The sequence below is a fragment of the Hyaena hyaena genome, unplaced genomic scaffold (genome assembly GCF_003009895.1).
Source record: "Hyaena hyaena isolate Hyena2069 unplaced genomic scaffold, ASM300989v1 scaffold_308, whole genome shotgun sequence".
NCBI classification, from domain to species: domain Eukaryota; kingdom Metazoa; phylum Chordata; class Mammalia; order Carnivora; family Hyaenidae; genus Hyaena; species Hyaena hyaena.
In genome coordinates this window covers 953059-978046 of record NW_024080942.1, presented here as the reverse complement: position 1 = coordinate 978046, position 24988 = coordinate 953059, and the positions used below count along the sequence as shown (strand labels likewise).

At 65.1% G+C, this 24988-nt stretch overlaps 1 protein-coding gene across 3 annotated transcripts in view; it reads right to left on the bottom strand.

Moving 5' to 3' along the window:
* Positions 1-214: 214 nt before the first annotated feature.
* MORN1 (MORN repeat containing 1) overlaps positions 215-24988 on the bottom strand; it is a 48203-nt gene continuing 23429 nt past the window's right edge. The window contains exons 9-15 of one of the 3 annotated variants that reach the window (XM_039248294.1): positions 23453-23576; positions 22928-23100; positions 12540-12694; positions 12357-12433; positions 2334-2380; positions 1041-1199; positions 438-497 (exon numbers count right to left, since the gene is read on the bottom strand). In XM_039248294.1, coding sequence (XP_039104225.1) covers positions 1090-1199; positions 2334-2380; positions 12357-12433; positions 12540-12694; positions 22928-23100; positions 23453-23576 — 686 coding nt within the window. In that variant the 3' untranslated portion in view covers positions 438-497; positions 1041-1089. Of the gene's footprint in view, positions 498-1040; positions 1200-2333; positions 2381-12356; positions 12434-12539; positions 12695-19543; positions 19887-22927; positions 23101-23452; positions 23577-24988 lie in introns of those variants that run through there. The other 2 variants (XM_039248293.1, XM_039248295.1) reach the window with 2 other exon arrangements.

The window sequence follows — 24988 nt, the reverse complement described above, 5'->3', positions numbered from 1 at the left end:
GCTCTGAGGGGTCAGTCAGGCCAGCGTCGCTGGCGGACTCTGTCGCAGGGGGACAAGGTCCGGCGCGTTCCCAGCCCAGCCTGGGCTCATCCTGGGGCCCCGGGGGTGCCAGCCCGAAGGGGGCCTGGCAGTCACCCAGGGGAGCCCCTACGGGTATCCTGGGTGTGTGGGGAAGGGCTTGCGTCTGGGTAAAGCACCTCTTGGTAGTCGGTACTGAACATTTTATTAAAGCCAGTGGCCTTGGGGTGCATGAAAGGTGCCCCTCCAGCCCCCACTAGGCCAACGGGGGAAGGGGAGGAAGAGGGAGGGGGGACATGGATGGCTCTGGGGCACAAGGGGGTGGCTCTTCTAGCTCGGGGATTCGGGGCCTTCTCCAGGGATGTGGGGCTGCCGGTCCGTCCCCTTCCCCAAGACCCGAAGGTGCTTGAAGGCAGTGGGCAGCGTGTGGCCCAGGAAGGGAGGATCGGTCACATCGTGGATCATGATGACATACTCCCCTGTAAAACACGGGTGCTCAAACTCCGTCCCTGGTAGCCCCCAGCTGCCCGGCTCCTGCCCTGGCCTCGGCTTCCGCCCTCCCTCAGGCCCTGCCCGGGACCCCCAGTCTTCTCCCGGGCCCTGTGGCCCCAGGACCTGGCGGGTGGAGCACCCCTCACCCCCGATGGGGCTGCACGGCTGAGTGCAAGGATTCTTTTGACAAAACTCCCTATCTTTTTAGCAGAAAAGTAATTCATTTCTTCTAAAATGTTTTTTTAAATAATTAAGCCTCGGAAGACACAATCGTCGGGTCTGTCTGAAGCCCCCGGCCGGCTGGGCCGGGCTGGGGTGGGGGGGGGGCCGCCCGGGGACAGAGAAGCACTTTCCCTTCTGCAGTCTGTAAACTGTCTGCAGAGCTTCAAAGTTGGAGAAACCATAAAAAAGAAAATAAGAAATAACAGAAAGTGCGGTTGCCATGGAAACCTTCCTCTCCCCTCCCCCGAGCCCGAGGGGGCTGGCACCAGAGCGTGGAAAAACCTCGCTGGGCTGGCCCGGGCTCTCACCAGGAATGCGGCCGCAGCTGAACCGGGGCGCAGGAGGCGGCTCACACCGTCAGAGAGAACATTCCAGCGCCCTGGTCTGGGAAGCGGGCACTCCCCTCACCGCACACTCACCAGGGACTGTGGACGCCCTGTGTTTCGGGGGCAGGACGGGAAAGGGCCCTGGGGGGGGCGGAGCAGGAATTTGCTGGGCTTTGAGTCAATTCCTTCAGAAATTTGGGGGGCCTGAGAAGGGGCCCCCGTTCCGCAGCCCCGGGCACCAGGCCCCCCTGGCCGGCCCGGAGGAAAAGCCGCGCATGGCAACGCCAGTGTTTCCAAGCAGCCCGTTTCTAGGTGTTCCCGGGACACAGCTACGCCAGCCTGCGGCCAGCGGCCCGGCTGGGGAGCGAGCTCCGTGGGCAGCGGCCGCGGGACCAGCCCCCGCCCTCGGCTGACCTCGCCGCCGATGCTCCGCTCCCCGCGGACGGCAGGAGGTCTGGCCGGTGGCCACCGTGCCGGCCTCAGAAGCCACCCGAGGCCTGGCCCACGTGGTCTGGCCGTGGGCTCTGTGCCCAGCGTCCCCACGGAGCCGGTGCGGCCACCCACTGGCTTCACCCCTCAAAGCCTGGAAATCGCTTCTCCTCGGGACCTGGCCCTCCTCCAGCCCGTCGCCCATCGGACCCCCTAACCGAGTGCAGAGGACATCCCCTCTGCCCACCCTCAGGGATGCACGGGGGGGCCCCGGGTCCTAAAATAGAGGGACCACAGCACCAGCTCTGCCGGCCAGTCAGCAGAATCACGTGGCTGTCGTTGGGACTCCTGAGGCCTGCATGGCAGGGTGGGGGGCACTGCCCAGAGCCCAGCTCCCCTGCACAAGGTGGGGCATGTGGGCCACAGGCTCTGCTAACACCCCAAATACAAGGGTCGAGGGGGCCCAGACCTGGAAGCCTGCTGGCCATGCGACCGGGACCCTGGACACAAGGAACCAGAGAGATTCACTTCGTCCTGGGGAGAGAGAGGCACCCCCCCTGGCACCCGCAGCCATTCCGGGGGCCCCATGTCCCCTCCACCCGGGGTGCCCTGGGGGGCGTGGGGGCGGCCAGGCGGGGAGCTGCCTTCTCAGGTGCCCTGGCTGCCAGAGTCCAGATGAGTGTTGAAAGTAGGGGTGTGTCCAGGGGAAGGGAGTCTCCAAAAGCTCGATGATACGTGTGGATTGTGAGGTGATGGTGGGCTGGGCCACACCCCCTCTGTCCCCTGTCCCCCACCTCCCCCCGTCTGTCCCCCCTCGGTCCCCCGCCCCCCCCCCCGGCCCCCTACCTGGGAAGGCTGCAGCCGCGGGCTCTGCGGTGGCCGCCCCGTCAGGCCTGTGGAGGGAGGAGGAGGAAGCCCTGAAGTGCCGCCCGGTGCCCAGCTGCCTGCGGCTCTGCCCCCAAAACTGCAGCCAGGGCCCCGGGGCCCTGAGGACAGCGCACACCCTGCCGTCCCTGCCTGGTGGCCTCAGGTGTGACCTCCTGTCCTCCGAGGCCCCATCTCTGCCTCTGGGGGGTGAGGTAAGTACCCCGTCTGGGCAGCTCTCTGCCCCTGGCCTGGTGCCTCGCCGTCTAAACCCAAAAATGCCCGCGGACAGAGGCTGGGGCCACAGACGGTCCCTGCTCCGCGCGCAGCTCTGTAGGATCAAGGGTGCTTCTTGCGCCGCGTCCTCACGGGGGGGCGGGCAGAGGCCGCTCAGAGAAGGGCTGACGCACCGGCTCTGTTTGGAAGGGACTTATGTGTGGTGTTTATTTTCCAGCGGTGACTGGGCTCAGTGGGGCCCTGGTGTGTCCCCCTGGGTCCCTCTCAGAGGGACTGAAGGCCATTGTTACTTGGGAGCCTCATGGGAAGGGAAAGGAAAGGTAGCAGGCAGAGACCAGCCGTGGGGGTGCCCGGGCTCGGACCCGAGTCCGAGGGATGGAGACCCTCACTTCCCCCACGGCGGCCACACGGTGTCACAAGAGGCCCTGACGGGCAGCCCGAGGCACCTCAGTCAAGGCCAAGTCTGAGAGCTTCGACCTGACCGGGGGTTTTCTGCTCCGGGGTGTGTGGTGATGTGCCCACTCCGCCTGCCCACAGGGCGGTCACCAGGAGGCCACCCTGGGGAGATGAGGGTGCTGGTGTCGTGTGGAGGCCCCCCCACCGGCTCCCCCAGCTGCCAGGTGCACTTCTTGGTGGGACAGAAGCCCCAAGTGGGACCGGCTGGGCTCTGCCCTGAATGATGTATCCAGTGGCCTTGGGGGGAGCCAGGGGACTCCTCCCAGCCTGGCCTCGTCAGAGCTGGGGGTGGAGGACGGGGGGTGCTCCCTGGCATCGGCTCGGCGACCTGCCAGGCTCCGACCCCTTGCCAAGCTTAATTACCACGGGCATGGTTTGGGTGATAAAAAATTAAAGACAAAAGATTTTAAAATTACTTCATTTTGAGCGGGGGAAAATGGGCCTTGGCTCGGACCCAGGAGCCACGTTACAGATTCTGAAATGTGGGTGAGGAGGGGAACACAGATAAATAATTCAGCACTAAGAATAACCGGAGTCTGTCAGCCTGCCAGCTTCCAGAGAAAGCGACGGGGTTACAAGAATCCCAAGAGTTTTTACAGAACCCCCAGGGCTTCGAGAAATCAGAGGCAGAGCCGGGAAGGAGCTGGGGAGTCTGGGCGAGGCCAGAGGCGCCCGTCAGCGGCACGGCTCTCCCAGACCCGCGGGGTGGGGACCTGGCGCCCTGGGACACCTAAGAGGCCGTCCCCAGAGGCCACGCGCTGAGGGTGCGGCTGGAGCCCTGGGCGGCCATGTGACAGCAGGAACACTAATTGGGCACTGACTGTGTACACAGCACTGGGCTGAGCCTCCAGGAATCAAGGGGGGATCAGAGCTAGAGGAGCAAACGGTCCCCCTTTGGGAACCGGTGCTGGCTCCCCTGGGGCAGAAAGGGCGCGGGGGAGACTGGGGACCCAGGGGCTGGGCGGGGCTGGGGGCCCGGCGCTCCAGCCGTGTTTCTATCTGTGGCTGGGGTTTCCTGCGCTTGGGGTTCCTTGTGTCTTCAATCTGTAGGTTTATATTTTTCATCGAGTTTGAAAAAATTGTGGCTGTTCTTTCTTCATTTCCTCCGTCACGTCACCCCCTGCAGCAGCTGGAGCCCCTGACTCCGTGCACTTTTGGCCGATAGGAGCCGTTGGACAGTGCAGGCTGCCTTGCTCACGATGTCCGGTCCTGCCTCTCTTCCTGGGTTTCATCTGGGGCGTTTCTGTGGCTGTGCCACAAGCTTGCCCGGTTCCCGTCCTCCCGCCAACCCCCCCCCCCACGTGCATTTAGAGGGTGATTCCGCTCCCTCCCGCCTCGCGTCTGCTGAGCGTGGCCAGTCTCCCCTGCAGGACACACAGAATCCGGTGACCGCGTCGCATGCCGCTGTCCCCGGGCTCTTCCATTGGTGTCACTTCTGGGTGGGCTTTGATTGGTTTACTTTTCCTTGTTACGGGTTGTACTTTCTTTGTGTGCCTGGTAATTTTTGGTCAGATGTTAGACATTGTGGATTTTACTTTCTTGGCTCCTGGATGCTTCTGTATTTTTACAGTCTTGATGTTGTTCAGTTACTTAGAGACGGTTTGATCCTTTTGGGTCTTGCTTTGAAGGTTTCTGAAGTGGGGCTCAAGATAGGGTTAATTACTCCCCACCACTTAGGGCTCTTCTGATGTCCTGTGAGCCGGAGCTCTTCCACACTGGCCCCTGGAGCGAGCACTCTTCACGGCCCTGTGTGAGCTCTGGGCAGGACTTGCTGTGACCCTCTCGGTGGTTTTCCTGGCACATTCGAGAGCACGTTCCTCACGCTCTGCAGATCTCTGGGGCTCCCTCCTCTCCCGTGCTCCCTCCTGCAAACTCTAGCTGCCTCAGCTTCCCGGGACTCCCAGCTCCGTCTGTCCCCTCGTGGGGACCCCTGAACCTGCTGGGTCTCCTCTCTGCACTAAAGCTGGAAATGCTCTGGGAAGTGAGCTGGGGCCTCTCAGGGGCCCCTCCTCCTTCCCACCTGAGGTCCAGGGTCTTGAAGGCCGGCCGTGGTTTCCTGGATCTTACCTGGCTTGTTACGTGTTTACCTGTGGGAGGGCAGATCCAGCCCCTTGCGGTCCATCCTGGCTGGAAGCAGAAGCCTGTTCTTGTACTTACAGACCAGACTGAGACATGGTGCCCAGACGGCCCCGAGTCACGTCTCTGTGGCCCTAACGGCCAGGGCTCCTAGTGGAGGGCAGGGCGTGAGGCCTCTGGGGCTGCAATTCGGGGTTGCCCTTCCAGGGCCCCCAAAGGCCATCTTGTCCTGACTGCTTGCATCGCCGTGAGGTGGGACCTGGACCATATGAGTCACTCTGTGGTGAGGTCCCCACGGTGTGTCTCCTGGTCCCTACGAGGCCTGGTGGGCCTTAGCCACCGGACCCAGGTCCAGGCAGGCACCAGGAGAGGACTGGGCGGCCTCCTCCCAGGTCCACCTCTAGCCCTGCAGGCTCCTACCAGGCACGGGCGGCCTGAGTGGCCCAGCGGTCCAGCCGCCCTCCCCTCGGCCCCGCCGGCCCCGCCACTCCCCATGACCCGCGCCCCTCCCTTTCCGTAGGCCCTGAGAGTGTCCTTCCTGGTGAGCCAAGCCACCTCGGCAGGCTCTCCTGACTCCGCCTCTCCCGGGACAGGCATGTCTCAGGACTGAAACACCACGAGGCCCCCAGGGATGCACCTGGGGACTGTCCCACCGGAACTGCCACAGGCATGTCTGACCCTCAGCAGGACCACTGCTGAGGTGATGCCCATGGCGGCCTGGGCACCCCGGGGGCACAGAGCCGTGGGAGTGGCTATAATTGGAGAGGAAGCCTGAGGCCACCCAGCCAGACCCTGGCCCAGTGGTGAGACCATGGTGAGAAGGCACAGGGACCTCTTCCCATATCCTGGGTGGGGAGAGCTCCCTGCGAGGAGCCGCCTGGGCCAAGGCCCAGGGTCCTGGCCTCTGCCCGCAGCTGTGTGGGCATCACGGCCGTCCCCCGGTACTAATGGGATGTGCTGCAGACACCCGGGGAGCCACAGAGGCCAGTGCCAGTCAAGACATGGATTTGGGGAACGGCCAGCCTGAGGCTGTGTGACCTGCAGAGAAGTGGCCCAGGCTCTCCTGACCTGCTCACGTGGGACAGGAGACTGCGGCTGTCCGCGGCCCCCACAGGGAGCCCATAAGAAAGTTCCAAAATTAGAACAGCAGCTAACTGCTGCAGCGCGGCTGGCCCGGACTTGGGGCTGAGTTGGGAACCATCGTCGCTTTCGGGGGACCCCAGAGAAGCAGGGGCTTCAGAGCCGCGGGTACCGAGCGATGGCCACGGGCACAGACACGGGGTGCAATGGGCGCGCAGCCCCGGCTCCTCTCCCTCTGCAGAGCGTGTTCTGCCCCACAGGGCACCCGGGGGCACTGGGGTCGCACTGCCTCAGTGGCCCCTTCGCACACGAGCCGGAGAGCGGCCGGAGGCCACGGCCGAGGCACAGATGACCTGGGGGCCTGAGAACCGTTTAGGGGCCCCCGTCCCCAGTGGCCAGTCAGCTCTGGGCTCGGAAAGCCCACAGAGTGGGCTGTGTGTGGGAGCGGGGGCGGGCCTGCAGCGGGCGTGGAAGGGTTAAGGCCCCGCCTGCCGCCTGCCCAGCCCCACTGCCTGGGAGGGGGGTGCGCACCCCACCAGCCCAGCTGTTCCCGCCTGGCCCTCACACCTGCTTCCGTTTATTACTCCTGCTTGGATGATGGGGCTCATTTCTCCATCTTTAAAGTTTCTGAGGAAGCAGAGAAACCCATCAATCTCCATGTCTGATTTTCCGTGAACACTCCCGGAGGAGCCTCCAGCCCGGGGAGGGGGAGGGAGGCGGAGGCTGAGCCCACTCTGGGAGGGGCCAGTGGCCAAGGAAGGGGCGACGAGGTCCCCAGGGGACCAGAGCCCGCTGCATGGCTCCCTCTTGTCTTGGGAGCCCTCACACCCCGTGCTGCCCTGGGGCTCATGTGAGATCAAGCCACCCGTCCCCCCAGCCCCCCACTTTGCTAGGACACCCCCAGGAGCAGGGCTGCCCTACAGCAGACACATTGCCTGGTGACGCAGGCTGCAGGCAGAGGAAGACCTTCCTGGCCGAGGGGCCAGCACATGCCAAAGGCCGGGGCAGGGGGGTGGGGGGGTGCTGTGTGTGCAGGGCAGGGCACAGGTGTGCCGGAGGGGGGGCGTGGGGCAGAGGGGCTGAGGGCTTCACCCTGGACCTTTGGGTTCCAAAGCACACACTCTGGTCTCCGGAGCTGAGCCCTGTGTAGGTCACAGAGCAGAGAGGGAGGGGGTGGGGGGTACCCAGAAGTGGCCCCAGAGGCAGCCGTGGTGCAGGGAAGGGACGTGTGTACCCCGTGCACAGCGCAGAGCGAGGCAGCGCTGGCCAGGCCCTGCGAGGAGGCCGGAGGCTGCTCCTCTGTGCCCACAGCCGGGGCGAGGCTCCATCCCAAGGCCCGCCGGATCGGTCCCCTCGCCCCTCTGCTGGGGCCGGCGCTCAGACCCAGGACAGGCCACCAGCCCGGGACCCCACTGACCCTACGCCCCTGCCCAGAGCCCCGCGGGTCTCCTGCTCTTCTCTGGGACGCCCGGGGTCCGGCGCACGCGTCCCGAGGCGTCCCCGCAGGGACATTCCTGGCATATTACGGAATTTCACAACATGACACAGAGCCCTGTCAGTTCCTGAATGATGTGGAGCTGTGTCAGCTGCAAAAGATGGAGTCGATTTTGTAAATGTGGCCGTGAGTCTGCCCAGCCGCCCAGGAGAACCCCACTGAAGCGGGCACCCTCCCCCCAAACCCTGTAATAGGACAAGGCGGCAGCGGCCAGTCCGCCCGGAGGTGGGTGGGGGCCTCGGGCCGACCTCGCCCGTGACTGCTCACTCCCGGCTCAGCACACGGCCAGCCCGGAGCCCGATGTGCTGGCCCGCGCAGCCCCGCCCCTGCTCACGTGGAGAAAAATGGGTTTAATTAAGACTTCCGCGATTACTCACTTCGTCAGTCACCAGGCCAATACAGACGGAGCCGATTAGTGTTTTACTTGAATAGATATTTGGTGCTGGCAGCCCCTCCAGGCAGGGTCGCGCAGGTGACCGCCGCACACCTGACGCAGGAGCCTCCATCCTGGGCTCCTCGCTGACCCTGTCCCGGGGACACAGGTCCACCTGCCATCCCCCCTCATCCACCCTGGGGCCTGGGCTCTGTCCTGTGGGGTCAGCACTGGCTGGCCCCGCTGAGACCCCCAGGTGCTCTGGGCGGGGCCTGCAGGGTCAGCCGGATCTGATGGGGCAGGCCTAGCCGGGACCCTCGGAGCTCAGCCCCCGCCCTGGAGACAGAGCCTCGCCAGGGGCCACGGGCACAGAGGAGCAGCCTCTGGGCTTCTCACAGGGCCCGGCCAGCCACTGCCCCGCTCTGCCCCGCGGAAGGGGGCCCACCTGACCCTGGGGAGGTGGGAACGCGGGCCCCAGACTCTGAGTCAGGGGAGAAGTCAGGGTCGTGATTCATGCCATCTCCCGGGAAATGGAGTCAGATGGCTCCACGGCCCTTCCGGGACGCCGGGACGCGGCTCGGAGGCCCGGTCATCCACGTGCAGGGCCCTCCCAGCCGGGACTCTGCTGGGCGTGGCTGGGATGGGGTCTGTGTGGTGAAGGGCTCCCAGTGGGTTGGGGGCTGGGCCCCGAGGCATGGGGCTGCACCCGCGTGCCCCCTTCCCTGGGCGGCACACACCCCAAGAATAAACGGTCAGAGCGTGTGCTGGAGGGTAGAAGCCACTGGGGACCCAGTGGCCATGGGGTGTGACCCTTCACCTCCCTTCCCTTCACCAAAATGCACAAAGGTGATTCTCAGCCACTGAAGATACTGCAGAACTACGCCTGGAAGCTGTAACAGGAGGCGGACGGCTCCTCTGGAAGGCTCTCCCTTCCTATGTAAATTAAAATCTCTGCTGGGCTCTGAAATTATAGGGTGGCGCGTCCTTCTTAATCTGTGAAGATGGAGGCACCTTTTCCAGTCATTTCTATTGTGTGAGTCTCCGGGGCTGCTCTCCGGGGCAGCTCTGCCCTGGGCTGGTTTACTGTGGCTGCTGGGGGTCACCAGGTGGAGGTGGACGGGCCAGGGCGCACAGGTGACTCGGGGCAGGAGCCTCGGTGAAGATGCAGAGACGGCCCCTGTCCGTGGGGCCGCACACGGGTACGGGCCACAGCCCTGGAGCTGCGACCCTGCCGCAGACCCCGAAGTTGAGTCAGGTCACCCCAGGCGGGCTGGCAGCTGCCTGGGACGCTTCGGATGATCACGTCAGCCCCGTGGCCCCACCGTCTGTGGCCTGCGGGAGTTCTTGGACCCAGTGCCGACATGCACAGGCCATTCTGCACCCCTGGCCCCTGGGTGTGAGGAGGGGGCGGTGTGCCGAGCCTCCTGGGGGCAGAAGCCATCGGCACACATCCCCATCCCACCCCCACGGAAATTGTAACACCTTGGGACCCTTGTGTGGGGACTGTGTTTGCTGACTGGCCGGGGACGGGGACAGCAGGAGCAGTCTGCCACCAGCTTTGCCGATAGCTCATCGATAGCTCATCTAAGTGAGGGGCAGCGAACCGTGCAAGAGGCAGGCGGCCCTGGGGTTGCTGGGGGGCGAGAGGAGGCAGGTAGAGCCTCTGGTCTGGTGGGGGGGGCTGCCCCCTCCCGGCCTTTGGCCCCCATGGCCCTGCCTCCGGGGGGGGGCTCATTCTAGACTGGGAGGCAGACTATAAACCTACAACCAGAAATGCAGAATTCTGGGCTGGACGCCTGGCTGGCCCGTGGTCCCTGCGTTTGCCTGAGGCAGCCTGGGGTAGGGGGCCCGGGGGGAAAGCTGACGGGGCCCTGCACCCCATCTCGGGGGCTGGGTCAGTCCCAGCAGGCTCGCTCCCCATTGCAGAAAGCGGGGTCTGGGTGGTGGCCTCCCCGGGAAGTTGAGGCGTCTGTCAGCAGGGATGAGGTGGCTGCGTGCTAAGCGGCTAGGGAGGGGAGAGACTTTGGGGCAGGAAGCTGCCAGAGTCTCCCTTCCCCTGCACCGCCCCTCCCTCCCCACCGGCACTGTGGGTCTGGGGCTCCACGGAGCGTCAGGAGCATCTCGGGCCATTGGTCGCATTCATGGGAGGCAATCATCCCGTCAGTGCCCTGACCCTGGGGGTGGGCCAGGCCGGAGCCACAGATCTGAGACCCTGAGAGGGCTCCTTAACGCACAGCGGACCCAGGGGGAGGTCCCGGGCTCCTGATCTGCCAATCAGCCTCAGTTGCTAGAAAGGATGGTTTGCAAAGAGTTCTGAAAGGTGGGCTTTTGGGGTCGGGAGTCAGGTTTGGATGCTGGTGTGGGGGGTTCGTGCCTGAAGCAGAGTGAGGAGCCAGTGAGGGGACACGGGGATGGTCCATGTCCCCGCAGCAGAGCTGGTGGGGGTGCCCGGGCAGATGCTGGGGGCCTTGGCAGGCTCCCCTCGCTCTTCTGTGGGTGGGGGCCTGGGGGCCACAAGACCTGCAGACGGGGTGGGGGCCTCGGGGGCACAGAGCAGGGGCCCTGGAGGAAGTGGTTGTTCGGGCCGTGGGGTCTAAGAGAGGTGACGTGCCACAGGGAACCTGTGACGGGGTCAGGGGAGGTGGGTTCCGGCGGGGGGAGGGGAGGCACTCTGCAGCCACAAAAGGCTTTGCATGTCGTCGCTCAGACCCGTGCCTGCTGGCGGGGCCCTGGGGTGGGGGCAGCCCGAGCCCTGGAGCTCCCGCTCAAGGCCCCCCGGCCAGGGCTCCTCTCCTGGGGAGACCCCGAGCCCCAGCCACGGCAGCGGCTCACGCGCAGAGCCCTCCTGGGACCACAAGGACCGCCGGACGTGGACGCTGAATTCCAAGCCCCCCAAACTGTCAAGAGAATGAGCGGGCCCTGCCTCCTTTCCCTGGGGGGAGCTGACACCGAGGGCCCTCTCTCTGCTGCAAGCAGACGGCTCACCGGCCCCTCGGCCGCCCTGCTGCCCCTGCTGCAAACCGGAGCAGCACCCACCCTGCGCGCCGCCGGCCCGTGCGCATCGACGGGAGCTGCTCTCCGCGTGTGGCAGCTTTTGGCTCACACGTGCCTTCCCGCGACCGAGACACCGGCTGGATGTGGCGTCTCTGCATTCAGCGGGATCTTGGCTGTTTTTTTAAAGTCTGTCCTTCTCCACTTACTGTGTAAAGCGGGCTTCGTATGTGATTCACAAACCGTGACTCAGAACAACACAGAGGGCGGCACCTTCCCCTGGAAACGGCCCCTCCCGGCCCCACCTCACGGGTGGGATCAAAGGCCTGTCAGCCTGCGACGCTGCTGTGCCAGCCTCACCCCCCCCCCACCCCCGAGTCACCGCTGAGCCCCGGGACTGCGGGAGAGCGGCAGGCAGGCGGCGGCGGCTCAGGACGGGCGCCCCGGGCCTCCCACCGGCTGTTTGGACGGGTGCCCCTGGCAGGCAGCGAGTGGCACCCGGGGCACGCTGGCCTTGGTGCCCCGGGGCTGACGACAAGGCCACACGCGGGTCAGAGGCCGGCCCTTGCCAGCAGGTGGGCGTCTTGGAAGGCCTGGCGCCCCTCCCCCCAGGACCATGGATCTCCCCCCGCCCGCAGAGGGAGGGCTCCTGTCTTCTAAGAGTGGGGGCTCTTCTCTCAGGGTCCGAGGTTCTGGCCCCAGCTCTGCTCTGCACCTGCCCAAGCCCCACGGAGCTGCAAGCCGGGAGGGGGCAGGCCGGGCGAGCCGGGGGCTCTGGGGGGAGGGGAGGTGAGCTCAGTCCCACCTGAGGCTCGGCCCACGCGGCCTGGCAGGGGACGGGCTGCTCCCACAAACAGATGCCGGGAGAGATTTTTCTGGAACTCAGCCTTCCTCCCGGCAGGGCTGTGGGTTGGAGAGAGCGCGTGGCTGACACGGGGACAGAGTGGTGTCTCCTGGGCCCTGCTGTGGCGCTCGCAGCCCTGCCCCGCGTGTCTGCTCTGCTAAGGACAGGCCAGTACGGGCCATGGGCCTGCGGCTCGCACGTGGCTGGCCTGTGGCTGCCCCGCCCACCCTGTGGGCCCCTCCCGGCCTCCGCACACTCTCGGGGAGTGTCGTCCCTTCGGTGGGCCGCCCGGGCTCTCCCCCGAGGCAGGGAGCCCAGTCTCTCCCACCGTCCAGGCCACAGAAGCGCGTGAAGCCCCTGGGCAGACCGAGGCCTTGCCTGTGGGGTCCCAGGGTCACATGCCTGAGGGAAACTGAGACCCCCAAGCGCCCCGGGTCGGTCAGCGTCTCCTACCTGCTGCCTCCCGGCGGGGCCTGCGCGGCGGGCGTCCTGCAGGGGCCCAGGTCCCCCACAGGGCTGCTGCCTGCCTTCTGGAAGGAGCAGTGGGGGAGGGCTCAGAGGAGGAACCAGCACACGGGCCTCGGTGGTGGGCGGCGTGGGGGCTGAGCCCCGGGGCGGGGGTCTCCCGGCCCGTACCTCGTGGGAGGCGTCCAGGAAGAGGACTGGGTGGTAGCCGGGTGGGGGGGGCCCGAGGCAGACGTCCGAGAACCGGGCACAGCCTTGTTCCACTCGCCTGCAGTCGTCAGGATCGGGGGGCTTGCGTCCCCCCGCTGGGGGGAACGAGGCTTCTCCTGGAAAGTGAAGGACAGAAGACCCTTCAAACTACACAAAGCCAAGATGGGACAGAACCCGTCACGCGGCCTCTGACTCGGGGCTTCTGTAGCTCGGCCGCTGGGGCGCTGGCCGCGTGCCCCGCCCGGCGAGGGGTACACAGCCCCGGCCCTGTGCCGGCGTATTTTGTGGCCCTCGGCCACTAGCCGCCCCCTCACCTGGGGTCCACCGTGAGGGCCTGGCAGGCCGGTTCTCTGGGCCGAGGAGGGTCTCCTACCGCACAGTCACCGCCCAAGGCTCAGGGCGCCTGGGCCAGGAAAGCCCCAGGTCTGCACCGTGTGACCAGAGAAGGACGTTTCTACGCCATGGCTGCATGCTCCGGTGACGTCAGACCCCATCAGGGACGAGTGTGGAATACAAGGGGTGAGAGCCCCCCAGGAGCCCCCACATCCTCCGGGCTGGGCTGGGCCCTGCAGCAGGTACCCCCACTGTGGACCCTGTCCATCCGGGCTCTCTCCACTCCTCCCCTCCCGCCGACCCGTCTCCCGGCGGTCCCTTCCCCAGGCTCCGCCGCACCGGGCGATGGCGTGCAGCCCTGGCTGCCCCCTCCTTCCGTCCCTTGCATGGACAGCCGGCCGCTGAGAGGGGGTTGTGAGGCTGGTGCAGCTCTGTCCCAGACACTCTGTCCCCCCCACCCCAGCGTCGGGACCCTCTACCGCATGGGGACTGGGCTCCCGGCTCTCCTGACCGACCTCCGTCCTGAGCTCCCTGCCCGGCTCTCGCACAGGAAGAAGCCACCAGCGGGAGCTGGTCACACCACAGGGAGGGGCTGGGGCTGTGGGGACAGCTGGAGGCGGGCAAGGTGGGCTGGGTGCTCCCGCTAACGGGGGGGAGGACTCCGTGGAGGAGGGCGTCTCTCATCTGTGCTCTGGACGGGGCCCAGGGGCGGTAGGCATTAAGTCCCCTTCCCTGGAGCCCAGCTTCTGCAGGGAGAGATGCCAGCAGGCCCCAGAAGTATTTCCAAATTACAGGCAGGGAATCATCTCTCTCAGAGGGGCCTTAATTTCATCATTATGGCGCATTATAAAAAGTAAAGTCTTTCCTTCTGCAAGGACATTCTTTAACTAATGTCCTTCTCCCCATCAGCTTTTGCTGTCCCCACACTATCATGTCCTGGGCAATGACTGTGAACTCCGCTGCTGATGGAGTGATTTGTTTCTGAGCGCACCGGCGGTTTCCAGTGGGCCCGAGGGGGGCTGGTTGTCTGTTACCGACGCCTCCGGCCAGTAAAGGCCCCAGCGCTGTGTCCTAATGCCCTCGCCAAGGTGGCCGTGCAAGAGTGGGTCCCCCATGTGTGCCTGTGACCGCAGCAACGCCAGACCCGGACCTCAATGTGCTGGGTGGCCGGGGGACGTGTGGACGGAGCCCAGAGCACATCACCTCCCTTGGCTCAGGGGCCCGAGGAGCCGACCTGTCACCAAGCAGCTGCCCGAGGGTCTTCACAGGAGCCCCAGGGCCGGTCGGGGCCGGCGTTCGGTCATCACAGCCCCTCGGTGAGGAGCCGGGGCCCCGAGAGCGCCGCAGTGCGCACCTGCACGCCTGACACCGGCACCTCCCAACGCGGCGGGTCAGGTGGGGAGGTCGTCACATGGGCAGCCAAGTTCGGTTCGGACACAGGCCTGACACTCTCCGTCACGCGGGTGTGGGCGGGTCCCCCTCTTGCCATTCCCAGGACGAGAGAGAAGGCGGCTCTGAGACCCCTTTTTGTGGAAAGCAAGAGAAACCCAACACCAGTGGGCTTAACCAAGGGGGCGGCCTGTCCGCTGTGCGAGGAGGGGTCTCCGAGATTCAGCCGCTTGGGCCCAGGAGGCTTCTGGGGCGCCGAGGCCTCTTCCCCACAAAGTGTGGCCACCACGTGGGACTTGCGCACCTGACTGCCCCCCGCCAGCCACCCTTGCTTCTCAGATGTGATGCCACCTTCCCAGAACTGGGGCTCAGCCTGCAGCCGCCGCTCCCGCCCGGTCCCTTCCCGCCCTCCCCCTCGCTCCTGCATTCAGCCCCAGCCCTTCCCACTGGCGCCGCCCTCACAGGGGTCCTGGGCCCCTCACAGCACCGTGGCCACAACCTGGCCGTGCTCGGGCCCCGCACTCGTCAGCCCCTCTTTGCACACGGCCTCGTGGCCCCCTTCGCCTCCGTGTCTCAGCTGGGCCGTGGCTTCCCAGGCCACACGTCCCAGCGGTCCCTCAGCTGCTGTCTGCCCTGCACGTGTGATGTCCTGACGGGCCAGGCCTCCTGCCATCTGGCCGCAGGACCTCCAGGGCCGGCCACGCCGGCTACGTCGCACACGGCGTCCTAGCTCACCACCGGCCGCCGCACCAAGCCTCTGGACGCCTGGCCCTTGGCTTCTGCTCACGCCCCGCCCCCAGAGCACTGTTGCAGGCATGTCCGGCGGCCCTGGCCCTGCCACCGTCCACCTTGCTGTCATGGGGTGGCCGTGCACGCCCCCAACACTCACCCCCTCCTGCGGCCCCTTCCTCACCTTCTCCACCCTGTTGGCAAACCTGGTCCTGATAGAAAAGACCGGAAGTCTGGTGGTAGGCGCCGCCGGATGTAGGACGGCCCCTGGTAACAGACCGAGCTACAGAGGCACCATCAGGCAGGAGGCCCTCCTGGCCATGCTCCTGGTCGGGGCCCCCACCCTCCGAGAGAGCGGCCCCACCACGCGCCCATCTCGGGGGACGCACGGTTCTCCTCAGCCTGGGGACAATGTGGGGACCGTGTTCTGCGGTGAGGGCCCCGTCCTGGCCTGCAGGGGCCCGTGGAGCTGGTCCCGGCCACTCTAGGGGGTGGGGGGCGGTCCCTGGCCAGCCAGGCCGACGCTCGAGGCAGGGCCCCTGCCCATAGATACCGACCCCAGCTCTCAGGAGTTATTTCCAAAGCCTTTCTGTCGATTTTAATTATCAGCAAGATAAAGGTCATCGCTGCGTCCGGGGGGGGGGGCGGGGAGGGGGGCGACTTGTAACGGAGGCTGCACCCCAGGGAGAGCGCGCTTGACCTCTCTGGGAGGAAATGTCGATTAATTATCTTTTTACAGCCAACTCATTAGACTCCCTAATCACCTGTGTAGGACGCGGAGACGCAGGCGGAGCGCGGCCAGAGTAAACAAGGCTCCCACAGGCCGGGCCACCACTGCCAAACGGCCACCGGGGGTGGGGGTGGGGGCCCGGGCCGAGAGCCAGACACAAGCTGGAATGTTTTCTTCATTTAAATGAAGGGAAAAAAAATAAAATGCTATTGGGCCTAAGGGGCTGAGAGCCGTCTCACGTGGAGGTGACCAGACACACCGCGTCAGTCTTCAGGGCAGAGACCCGGCCAGCCAGGGAGCTGCCGCCTTCCGAAGGCAGAGTGGTCTGCACGGTTCGGACTCACGGGGCCAGTGTCTCAACGGCCCGGGGGGTGAGGACGCAGCCTGAGTGCTGGGCAGGGCTGGGGGCAGCCTCGGGCTCCTTCTTGGACGGCCCGGTCGCCACACGAGGGCTCCCTCGGGGCCGCGACCCCTGCCCACCATGCAGTGTGTGCCCAGTGGCGCCTGTGCCCGAGGGCTGGCCCGACGCAGCCCAGGGCAGGCCCTGCTGGGCGCTCCTGCACCACCTCGACCCGATGTGTCCACATGGTCTGCACCCCGCATGGAGGCACCCTGGGAACCTGCTCAGAAACATGGGTCTCCGTGTGGGGCGCCCAAGGCCTCATCCTGGCTGCAGGGCTGTAACCGAGGCCCCGCCTGCGGGCAGAGTTTGGTTTGGGTTTTTATCCAGAGGTTTTCAAATTCCTGAGTTTCCCAAGGAGCCCGTGAGAGCCCAGCCTGCAGGCAGCTCGTGGCTGGGCCTGGCCGGGCGGCGCTCAGGGCCCCCCCCCCATGGCTGAGCTTGGCAGGGCCCGTGCCTGGGGGCACAGCACCGTTCCTGACGAGGAACCTCCGTCCCTCCCTTTACTGAAGCGTAGAAAATGGATTTGACACAAAGCCAGGGTCCCCATTGGCCCACGTCCTTTCTGGATGCTCGGAATATAAAGGACGTGCTGCCCTGTCCCTCTTGTGCGCGTGTGTCCTTCCGAAGGGAGCTGTGCGCCTGCTCCACAAAGCGGTTAAAGCCTCCTTTTTCCAGAAATGCCGAAAGGCACTTCCTGTGACCCTGAGGGCACGCTGTCACCTCCCGGCTTGACTCCTGGGCTCCAGTGTGCTGGGATTGCCACCAGGACACGAAAGGGACGGGACGCCGTCAAACCCGCTGGATGGGGGGCTGATTTGGGGGGTCCTGAGCCTGTCTCTGACACCCCCATCCTCGCCTCCGGGATGAGGCTGTTTGTGCCCAGCTGGGCAGGGCGAGGCCAGGCTGCCCCTGAGGTGACCAACAGGGACACCAGCCCCAGAGGGCTACGCGGGCAGCCCACTGCCCACACGGGGCTCCCCCGTGGGAAAGCGGCAGAAGAGCAGCCCTGGGGACGCAGGGTCTGGACACGCAGCTGGCCTCATGCTCGGCTCCCGTGCAAGTGTTGGCCGGGAGCCTATGCCTGGGGGCTCCCCGCTGGGCCGGGCCAGGGTCTCCGGACACAGCAGCTCACCTCCCACGAGGGCTGGGGTTGTGCTGATCCCCGGAAGAGAGAGCTCATGGCTCCGTGTTCTTTCCAGAGGGGACGAAAGGGTATTTGCTGAGTCTCTAGGAGTGATGGGTTGGGGGCAGTGGCCTTTACGGGGAGAAGGAAGCTGGTCCTGAGGTTTCCAGAAAGGCCTCTGGGGCCTGCAGCCCACCAGGGGTGTGCTGTGAGGGGCTGGGCACTGAGGAGCCGGCTGTGACCAGGGCGCAGCCACACGCTTACATGCACACCCCACATGGGAGACATGCACGCCGATGCACGCGGTACCACAGGACGGTGCTTATCCACGCAGGCACACGCACAGTGGGCACCTGGCCCGCGGCCCCCCTCGGGCCGACCTTCAGCCAAGCCCCATGCCTACATGTCTAGCTAGCCATAGGCATCTCCTCGGGGTGGCACCGGGGATCCCCACGCTGCCCTGCCATGGGGCCAGGGCCAGGCCTGCCCCCCGCCCACCACCGCCCAGGACAGCAGAGACCCCTGCAGACCTCTCCCCGGAAACTTTGCCAAGGGACCCTGGAAAGGTCAGGGTGCAGGGTGCCGACCTGGCCTCCTGGCCTCCTTGAGTTCCCTGCCCAAAGTGGGTCCTGAATCCCAGGGGCTGCACCCTGTCCCAGGAGAGACCCTCACCCCCACCAGTCTGTGCTGACGGCCACTCCCAGTGGACAGAGGCCGCAGGCAGCACTGTGGTGACCCGAAGGCCATAGGCTCTGTGACGTGGGGGGAAACACAGTGGCATAAAGGGTCCCCGGAGCCAGACTTCCGGCAAGCAGGGCTCTGACCACAGGATCCCAGGAGCCCGGCTGGCAGGTCCCAGCAGGAGCCCCAGCGCAGACTGCACAGGGGTAGCTGGCCAGGTGGGACGTGTCCCCTCCCTTTTGTGGCTCAACTGTCAGAGGCTAAGCCTGAGACAGATCAGGACACAAATGAAGTCTCCATCCCTAGCTGGCCTGATGGTCCCACGCGGTCTGGGGCCTGTCCCCAGGCCGCGGGGAAGGGAGTCCTCACTGCCAGGGTGAGCATGTAGACCCCCCTGGGGGCCAGGCCTCCAAGGCCACGGCCAGGGGCAGGGAGACGCCCAAGCGGGCTCTGTGCCGCTGGAGGAGCAGCTGCGCCTTCCAGAGCTGTGTTTGCTCCAGTAGGGGCAGCCGGCCCCCCCCCGTGTCCCCTTCCCCGCGTCCCTCACCCCCGCGTCCCCCCCATGCCCCCCACCCCTCGTCCCCTCCCCCGCGTCCCCCAACCCCCACGTCCCCCCCACCCTGCGTCCCCCCCGTGCCCCCCACCCCGCGTCCCTCACCCCTGTGTCCCCCCCGGTGTCCTCCACACCTGCGTCCCCCACCCCCGCATCCCCCCCGCGTCCCCCCCGCGTCCCCCCCACGTGTCCTCCCCCGAGTCCTCCACCCCCGCGTCCCCCACCCCCGCGTCCCCCACGTCCCCCACGGGCGCAGGCGGCCTACCACGCAAGGTCTCGGCACCTGACAAGCCCAGGCCAGCCTGCCCCCCTCCCCTCTCTCCAGGGCCCCCCAGAGATCTGCTGTTGGGCATCCTGGGGGTGCTCCTGGGGCTCCTGCCCTGTGGCTGTGCCCACGCGGCCCCAGGACCCACAAGCGGCAGCTGGAGAGGAGCTGGGGGGGCACCCAAGGAGTGTGGAAGGGGCCCACTCTGCGTGCTGTGGTCTTAGGTCGCGTGGCCCCCCCACCCCCGGGATGCTCGGTTTCAGGTGGACACAGCCCCTGACGTGTACGTTCACCCCCTTGTTCATGGCATTGCCCAGAGACCCCGCAGGGTTTCTGTGCTGGTCTCGGACACCCCCTCCCGGGCAGGATTCCTCCACGGGAAATTTACGGCGCAGATTTCCCATGCTAGCTACTCTGCCATAATTAACCAGAGACAATTAATATTAAAATGCGCCCCCCCCCCACCGCAACAGGCAATGAAATTTCCAGAAGTTCTCTGCTATACATTCCATCGGTTTTATGGCAAGATTGGATTAGCAGCAAAGGGCACCTTGATTTTTAAAATCATCTTACAGTTACAGACGATACTTCGTAGGTTGCATCCGATAAATGCGCAAAACCATTTGTTCAACAAATGGAAAAGAGGGGCTGCTCAGACCAGTTGGAAACATTTCCTGGGAGGGTTTTGTGCATTTAACACACACACACACACACACACACACACACACACACACACTACAGCATGAGGTTCTCTTCTCGCCCTGCCACGGCTTTATTAGGTTCCCAAATCCAATCTATGGGGCTGTCCGGGCGGAGCGCACCTGCGGCAGCACGCGCGGGGCCTAAATTGCCGGGGGTGCGTGAGCGGACACCCCCTGACGGCGATCGACACAGAAGGGCACCACCACTTAGAGCCGAGGGCAGGGATGACCAAAGGTTAAGTGTCTAGATATAAACCCCCCATGGACATGACACCAGTGCGCTTTGTCGCTACAACGTGGGCGCTGCAGTTTCACCAAAGTGGGTTTGAAGTCCTGGTGCCGCTCCCCGCCTGTGACATCGTCTTTTCTGCTCAACGGAGAGCATGCTGTGTGCTTGAGAGCTAAAAACAATGAGGCAGCTGAAATATTCCTGTCGACCAGATAAGAGAATACGGAGTCCGGCAATTCCACGTGAGGACCCGACGCCTCCAGAAAGTACTTTCTCTCCTTGTTTCACTTATTTGTGTGACTGGAAACCAAGTTTTTAGAGCATTTAATTGCACGTCAGACGGGAGAGGAAGGAGCCGAGAACCCAGGCCCCAACGGGCCTGTGCGAGGCCGCGCTGGAAGGTGCCGGCTGAGCCCACTTGGGGCCACCACTCCCTGGTGCCCCCGTGGGCTCCTGATGCGGGGGACGCCCGTCGCCCTCACCTCCCGACCGTCTAACAGAATGAGCGTCTTCTCCTCCAGCCCCGGTTTTACCAAGCCCATTCACCACTGCCTCAGTCCTGCGGCGGGGCCGGGGCGGGGGACACGCTTCGTACAGGGGTGCAGACTCCGGCCTCCCTGTCAGCCCCCGGAGGTGGCGCTAGGCCTCGGCTGACGGCGGGTTTGCTCACGCGGCTTCCAGCCTGTCGGGCAAAGACGCGGCTTGAAACAGCCGTCCCCCCTCACCTTGTTCTTTGGCGAAGGCGCGTTCTCAGAAGGGACGCTGCTTAGAAGGAAGGGCCCTGGCTCCTCGTGCTTCCCTCCCAGCTGGCTGGAGCAGGGGCATGACGACCGACCGGTGCCTGTGCAACCCTTTAGGGCTGTGAGGCGGCGCAGGGAGGGTGACAGAGCAGCACAGGAAACACAAACAGGGACCCTGGTGACCACGGGGGACAGCACCCCAGCCTCTGAGCATCCACGCGAGAAGTGAACACCGATGGAGTTGAGGCCGCCGCCGTGCTGTCGGGAGGGGGCCCGAGAGTGAGCTCAGGAGCAGGGCCCGGATCGGGGGCTGCTGCTGGTGCATCACAGGTGTCTGTGGATGTGGCTTCGGCGAGCGCCGTGCTCACATCTCCTTGCGCGGCATGTGTTTGGTCACTGGTGGGCGCCCAGCAGCGCCCGTGAGCCTGGGCAGAGGGGGAGACCCTGGCCTGGAGCCTGTGCTCCAGAAGAACATTTTGTGGGCCCCCTGCTCGGGGGCCATAGTGAGACGTTTCGGGGGGACGATCACCTGTGGGTTTTCTGGCCCAAATCCCTTTTAGGCGCGTACCCACCGATCCCTTGGCCTGGACCCTCTGGGCTGCGGTCTCTGTCCTGCACTTCAGAGGCCTGTCCTGCGTCCTGGCTGCTGGCCCCATGCCACCAGCGATGCTTAGACTTCAAACGTACGTGGCAGGCACCCTCAGCGGCCACAGCAGGTGGCGCCCTCCGCCACTCCCGCCCAGGTGGACAGAGGCAGTGGCTCTGCTCGGGAGAGTCTGGGGTCCCTGGCCAAGGTCTGGCAGAAGAGGAGAGGCCAGAACCAGGCGCCATCCAGGAAAGCACTGAGCTAGGCCAGGGGCGATGGCGAGGGCTGTGCGGTTCAGTCTGGCTCCCCCGCGTGTCTCCGTACGCGTGGGGACTGCCATATGACACACACACACGACGACACCCCTTTTGCTTTCTTTCAGAATAATGCTCAGAATAAGCTAAAGATCTCCACCCCCAGGGAGTCCCAGCATGAGGCACTTCGGTTAAAACAACAACAAAGTCTTCCTTATTTCCCACCCCAGCAGCTCCGTGTCCCCGGCCATTTCCGGTTTCCCCCACTCCCACGCGGGTCTCAGGTACCACCCGGCTGCCCACAGCTGGCACCTCCTGGTCCCTGAAGCAAACTCCCCTGGTCAAGCTGTTATTATCCGGGGTTTTCTCTTGATCATGGCCGACTTCCATCCTACTTGTGGCAGAACTGAAATTTGCACCGACTTCCTTTCCTGTTTGCAGCCACACCACAAGATAGATGGCCGGCCAGTGTGTCCATGACCCAGGGCCCCCCGGGCTCCCATCAGCACGTCCGGAGGGCTTGGGCCCCAGTGGGGCGAGGGCTGCACTGGGGCAGCTGTGCCGACCGGACGCATTCCGTGAGAGCGTCCCGCAGAGGCTCGGGCGGCCGCTCCTGACCCAGGGGCGCACGTCCCTGGCATCCCACCCTGTGAGGGGACGGGAGGCGGTCACAATGGGGTTGGCAATCCTGAGGGCAGATGCCGCTTATCACCACCTTACCGAAGAGGAGACAGGTGCAGAGAGGCTGGGCCAGGACGCGGCAGAGAAGCAGCCACCTCTCGGGCCCCAGGGCACCGGCAGAGGACCTGGGCCTCGGGTTCAGCTGCGGAGCTCGAGCTCAGGGGGTTGAGCACTCACACCCCAGCGGTTCCCACAGACCCCAGGTGTGCTCCCCTCGGCCTCCCCACGGGTGACCCTCTATGGCTGCACACCCGCGTCCTTGCGAAGCTGGGAACGTCTCTGGGCACGTCGGCAGCCTGACACCAGCCCCACAAGCGCGAGGTGAGGCCTGCTCCTGAGCGGCGAGCACCCCAAACCTGCACAGCGGGCCGGGTCCCCCTTTCCGGGCCTGGTTTCCACAGAGACTTCATTACAGGCTCTGAACTCCCTGCCGTTGGAAGGCGTGCTGCCCAGAGAGCGTTTTTACGCAGAAACATGAGACCTATTCTGCCCTTGGGCGTAAAATCGCTTCTATAAACTGAGCAGGAAGCAGACCAGGGGTGGTGGCCAGGCCCCTCGGGCTCCACCACACGAACCTCGGGGCCCCCGCCAGCCGCTGTTTCGTGAAGGCGCCCCTACTCAGGGGGCCTGGACCTTGTCACAGAACACTGGCCCCCCTTTCTGCTCTGTGACCCCGGAGCACCCCTCTGTGGCATCCAGGGCTGGGGTCCTGACTGGGGACCAGCCCCTCGTCATGGGGCTAAGGGAACACGAAGGTCCCCACAGCTAACGTGTCCGTGAACGTGCCCGGCGGGGACCCGCTGACTGAGCGTGTCCTGGCCCACCCGACCTTGGGTTCTCAAGGGCCAACTTTATTTTCCTCTGGCCCAGGTTCTGGGGCTCCCGCCAACAGCCCACGCACTCCTAAGCCCTCCCGCAACCTGCCACCAGCTAGCCGGCCGGTCCCACTCACCGGGAGGGCCGCCGGGGACGTCCCTCTGGCCTCGAGAGGTGTCTGATGCCAGCGCTGGCTCCAGGCCTCCCCTGGGGAGCGGCGGGTCTCCTCCAGCACTTTCCAGGGCAGCTCTATGCTCCAGGCCCCCAGGCTTGGGGCTCCACAGAGGATAAGCAATGCATTCAAACCCACTGCAAAGGGAAGTGTCGGACTGGGCTTTGCTGGACACCAAGCCGAGAGGGACACCTGGGTGTGGGGGACACAGTGGCCTAAGGGTCCTTCCAGGGAAGAGGGGACGAGACGACCACTCTGAGACCAAGGTGGAGGGAAGCAGGGAATGGTGGGGGCGAGGGTCTTGTCTGGGGCCACCTGGAGCCGTGCTGCAGCCCAGCCCACCTCCCCCGGGGCCCCCTGCCTGACCCCTACTGTCTGTAGGTGCCTTTGCCTCTGTTCCACTAGACAGAGCATGTCGTGTCTGGAGGTCACTACTGTGTCCCCGGGGTCCCCCACCCCCCACGGGCGTCTGGGGCCGCCCACACTCACAACGGGGTCTGGATGCGTGTGTCCGGGTGGTCTTTGTCCACTTTGAAGAAGCTGACCTCCGAGTAGGCCGGGAGCTGCACATACCTGACGCCAGCTGAGATCTTCAAAACCCGGCCATCCTCGCCTTGGGAAGGAGAGAGAAGCAGGCTGAGCCCAGGGAGGGACAGAGCGGCCGCAAGGACCCGGGCCTCTCCCTCCCCGGTCCTGGGCTGGGCACCTGTGAGGGCCGTTGCAGTAGACCTCCCGCAGGGGCAGCGCCTGCCCCGGCCACGACCGGATCCAGCTCGAGCTCCCCGCCTGCCTTCCCGGCTCCTCTACCCCCTGGCCCTCGGCTGAGCCGTCCACACTGCCCCACACCTCCAGCCCTCACTGGGGGGTCCCAGGCCTCAGGGCACCTGGCTGTGCCTCTGGGTTGGGGGGTTCTCCTTGTGGGCCAGCTTCAGGGTTTCACCTGCTCAGGGCCGTGGGGTTGCGCTGACCGAGAGCAGACACGCCAGAGGCTTGTCTTCACCATGGCTCTGCCTCCGGGGAGACATCACTGCTTGTCGCCCATCTCCCACCTCGACCTGGAGGATGGCTCCGTGCCCCTGGTCTACACTCCCGAGGCCCTGGGCACAGGGCCTGGTCGTGTGGGCTCTAAGCAGCCCGGGACGGCCCGTCATCCCGCCCCCGCGGAAGAGGAGACAGAGCAGCGCAGATGCTGCAAGTACTTGGACTTGGATGGAAGGGAGTGGGGAGTGGAGTTGAGAATAACACCCAGCATGGTCTGATCGGCTTCCATTCCGGGCCGAGATGGGGCACCTGGAACCAGTCTATGCTCCTGCTTGAAGCAACCAGAGTGCAGACAAAATATGATGATACGAGGGTTTTCAGGGTCCAAGGACAGTGGTCCCTGAGGGATGGGAAACGGACAGTGTGGACCCCATAACTGCCCAGGCCACTCCCCTGAGAGAAGGTGGACAGGGTGCAGGGAGAGGGACGGAGCAGGCCCAGGAGCCCGCTCCGTGAGGGCACAGGGCTGATGGGGGGACAGGCACACACCAGGGGTCCGGGAGTCTAGACAGGCACAGAGGGACAGAGAGGAGTGTGGGGCTGCTGGGTGCGCAGCAGAGCACAGGTCGGTGCACCGAGGGCGAGGAAATGTCCCACGGCCAGGAAAAGAGCCAGGCAAAGACAGGGTGGGAGGGGCCGGGGCTCGCAGGGGCCGGGAGCGGTGCTCACTCCCGTTGGCCAGGCTGGAAGGCCGGACGCCGTGGCACGCCAGGCGGCCTTCTCAGAAGGTCTTGCTTCAGCAGTGGGGCTAATGGGCCTCAGACGGAGCTCAGCTCCACACCTACCACTTCATAAAGGCAAAACCTGAAAGGATCAAACGATTGCCAAGTAAATCAACTGTACCCCAGAAAAAAGGCCAAGAATATTTATGGGAACGCAGCAATATCCAGCCTCCAAGTGGCAAAAATGTCAATGCCTGGCACCCAGGCAAAGATTACCAGGCAAAGAATGACGAAGAGTATGGTCCATAAAGAGGAGGGAACA